This window comes from Leptonychotes weddellii, chromosome 10, assembly GCF_054177405.1.
Source record: "Leptonychotes weddellii isolate Sample4059 chromosome 10, ASM5417740v2, whole genome shotgun sequence".
NCBI classification, from domain to species: Eukaryota; Metazoa; Chordata; class Mammalia; order Carnivora; family Phocidae; genus Leptonychotes; species Leptonychotes weddellii.
Window position 1 is genome coordinate 109,736,050 of NC_138378.1, and position 3,663 is coordinate 109,739,712.

At 35.4% G+C, this 3,663-nt stretch overlaps 1 protein-coding gene across 2 annotated transcripts in view; it reads left to right on the forward strand.

Annotated features, from left to right (window-relative positions):
- The window catches only part of TTC32 (tetratricopeptide repeat domain 32), a 4,949-nt gene extending 4,796 nt beyond the window's left edge, over nt 1-153 (forward strand). For both annotated transcript variants that reach the window (XM_081797153.1, XM_081797154.1), the window contains exon 4: nt 1-153. This exon is cut by the window's left edge and continues 4 nt beyond it. In XM_081797153.1, the coding sequence (XP_081653279.1) occupies nt 1-97 (97 nt within the window). In that variant the 3' untranslated portion in view covers nt 98-153.
- Nucleotides 154-3,663: the final 3,510 nt, after the last annotated feature.

Genomic DNA, 3,663 nt, shown 5'->3' on the forward strand with positions numbered 1-3,663 from the left:
GAAGGTATTAGACTTAAATCCTGGATTTCAAGATGCTACTTTGAGCTTAAAACAGACTATTCTAGACAAAGAAGAAAAACAAAGAAGAAATTATTGAAAAAAAATTATTGCAAGTTTTAACCTAATTAAAATATTGACTCATAATCCTTATAATGCCTGGCATCTCATTCCTTATAATGTAAAGTAGGTATTGAGCTATTTTGATTTATATTTAAGATAAAGAGATACATGCATTAACACTGAAAGTTAATCTATTTAAAGTAGTTAATTTCAGATGGAGTAACTATGTTGAATAAGTGTGCTTTTCATAAAGTGTAAATAAATAATATCAATGCATAGTTGTATGTTATTGCAGTGAAATATTTAAAGAAATGTGTAGCATTTTCTTCTGTAAAACTATATTTTTTGTTATTTTCATTCCCAACTTTTTATTTAAAAAATTTAACATCTGGACTGAGCCACCCAGGCGCCCCTTCTCTTGGCTTCTCTTCTCTTTCCCTTACTCTTGACTGGGGTCAGATGTAATACGAAAAAAGCAAAAAGCAAAAAACAAAACCCAAAAAACCCAACTCCGTAAAAGAATTTATTTGGTTTCTTGGATTCAGTGATTCTTCATCCTTTGTCAGAAAAAAATAAAATCACTGAAGGTCAGAATCAGCACTTGGTGATTAGAACCCAGATACTTATTTTTCTCTTTATTACTGGAAATAACTGGTCAAAACTTTAGGCATTACACAGATTCTAAATTTCTGATTTACTAAATAATACCTTTGTTATGTGCCTTCAAGATATTCTTTTATGTGTGCTATTGCTTAGATTTCTCCTATTTTAGTATTTCTACTAAAAACGTACCCAAACTGGGTCATCTTCCAGCTTTTCTCTCTGCGAAAACAAGGCAGAAAATTGTGGTTTGTTACAAAGTAACGTAAGATAGAGTAAATGCATGGAAGTTACTTTTGAGCTTAGAGAATTACTCTTAAACTAATTAAAAGCCTGGAGCTATTTATGTTTTTTTCTGAAACCTAGAACTGAATGAAGCCAACGGACTTACTTTCTAATAGCCAAGTACAGTCTGCTGGTGGAACGGCAAACTCGGTTTCCCAGTCAGCTTTTAGTCATTACCTATTTGCCATCTCTTGGATCTTCTCTGGTTTTTCTGTCTTTCACTGGCTTCTTTAACTTCCCCTCACTCACTACATAGTCTTCCCCCGACCCCCTTTTGCAGGTCTGAAGTCTTTCTCAGTGGGCGTGGTAGATGCCAACCTACCTTCAGGGCAAATCAATTTGGCATTTACGTGGATTTTAGTATCCTCTCTGCCAAGCCTAATCCCCCTTAAAACTTTAACTCAGTTTCTAAACCTCTTTCTTGCCTGGCAACCTTAATTTTTCCCTGAAAATGTTTCTAAGTGAAAAGCCCTTACGTGAAAAAAAAAAGCCATTAATTTAATTTAATTTAAATTTTTAAAAAAGATTTTATTTATTTATTTGACAGAGAGAGAGAAAGAGAGAGAGGGAGAGTGCACAAGCAGGGGGAGTGGCAGACAGAGGGAGAAGCAGGCCAAGCAGGGCTCCATCCCAGGACCCTGGGATTATGACCTGAGCCGAAGGCAGATGTTTAACTGACTGACCCACCCAGGTGCCTCAAAATCCATTAATTTTAATTGAAAAAAATTATGAATTCCATTTTAGCCCAAGATACCCAAATACTTTTCACAGCTAGAAAAATATATTGAGTAATGAAGACAAGTGTATATAAGTAATAGCAGTTTGGAATCACATATTTACAGCAGTTACATCTGGTGTGATGGCATGAATGCTCACTGCACTCATTTTTTTCTTTCCGTACTATTTTTAAAAAGCTTTATTGAGATATAATTTGCACAGCATACAATTCACACTTAAAGTGTACAATTCAGTGATTTTTAAGTATATTCCATTTCTGTACTGCTTATAAAACCAATTTTTCAAGGTTTTTGGGTCTCATTGTCCTCTTGCAAACTGCACTTACGGAAGTTAGAACAGAAAAACACTTTGGGGCAAATTAAGGGCTACATATTAATAGAGTCCGTCACGATACCGAAGAGCTTACAGACAGAACAGATGGAGAGTCCCGAAGGATCGTCTCATCCAGCTAAGTAGCACGACACCAACGGGTGCTGGGGAAATGGGAGGGTATGCCTCTGCCTGAAGCTGAGGCACCGAAATTTCACTCTTCTTCTAGCATATTTAAATACTGTATTTGAACAGATTGCTATTTACAAAAATTATTGACAAACACGTGGTTCAACTTTTCAAGATCCTAGTGAATAGTGGACTGAACGATCACTACATGAGCTAGGTGTGTTATTGTGACAGCTTCTAGATAAATTCATGTTTTGGTGTTTTCTATATTTCTCAGAAATGGGACAAATTCTGGGAAAGTGATTCCAGTTTACATGGCATTTGGTCAGAGAGAGATTTGTTAAATTTCACGTCTAATGGTAGGGGACTTAAAAAAAAACAATGTTACATTCTTTCCAAAAAAGGAAAGAAGGTGAGAAATAAAAATTTGTTTTTTTTTTGAGAAGCGAAGCAATTGGTAAGATTTAAAAACATAGTTTATATCTCTTAAAATCACAAGGAGATAAAAGGACACATCCAAGTAGCAAAAGACAAATGAGAAAAACCCACAAGGGAAGCCCCCAAAACAGAAATTATGAGCTGTGAGTGTACATTAACGCAGTGAGGGAAGAAGTCAGCAGGGCGCTCCCAGGCTTGTGTCTGTCAGCATCTCATCTCACATGCAATAATGCAGGGAAAAAGTCTTATTTTTCATAGAGGATAAAGCTGAGGCTAAGAAATTCAGTAACTTGCCCAAAGTCATGTTCCAAAATCCATGAAAACATTCGAAACTGCAGTTAGTATCAATTGATTTTTGTTGTTGGCATCAACTCAAAGCAGATATGAGAACTCTTTTTTTTTTTCTTTGATCCTGATACAAAATTTAAATTGCTCGTAAGTTGTTTTAGCATCCATCAAGGTGAGTAGCAAAGCAATATTAAAATTAGTTTTTACCATGGAACATTATTGCAATTCTAGACTTACTTGTTGGTAATTTTCCTTCCTGATTGAAAACAGACACAGAAGATGGTGAAAAGCAGATTAATATTAAGAGCAAACTCCATTTGGAAAATGGAAAGACTCAGCTGCCAATATGTAAATTTGTTTCTTATTTTAAGAAAAAGTATCCAACATCTATAAACAAGGCAAAAAGAAGATTGCATATCCTTTCAATATTATGCTGAGCACAGCCTAAGAGACCCACCCAGGGACTGTTTAATTCTCTGAAATTACATGTAGTTTACAGATTTTTGTCCAGAGAAGATGCAACTGATTTCTATCTGGTAGAAATGATGACCCTAAAGATCATGGTATCATGGTTTTATCACCCTGGAGGACATTAACTAGTTTTGATTCTAGGTTAACCTAGTGACTTAATTCCCCAATTCGTCATTGACTGTAAATACTGAGTTTCTCAAATGCTCTTTTACCATCTGTTGGTTCTCTCATTCATGAGTCAAGTAGACATTTGTCTGTTTTCTTAGTTTGCCATTCTATAGTCTCTTACTTCTCACCAGACTAAGAGAAAAGAGGGATTGGAAGTTTCTACTGCCTATTTATTTG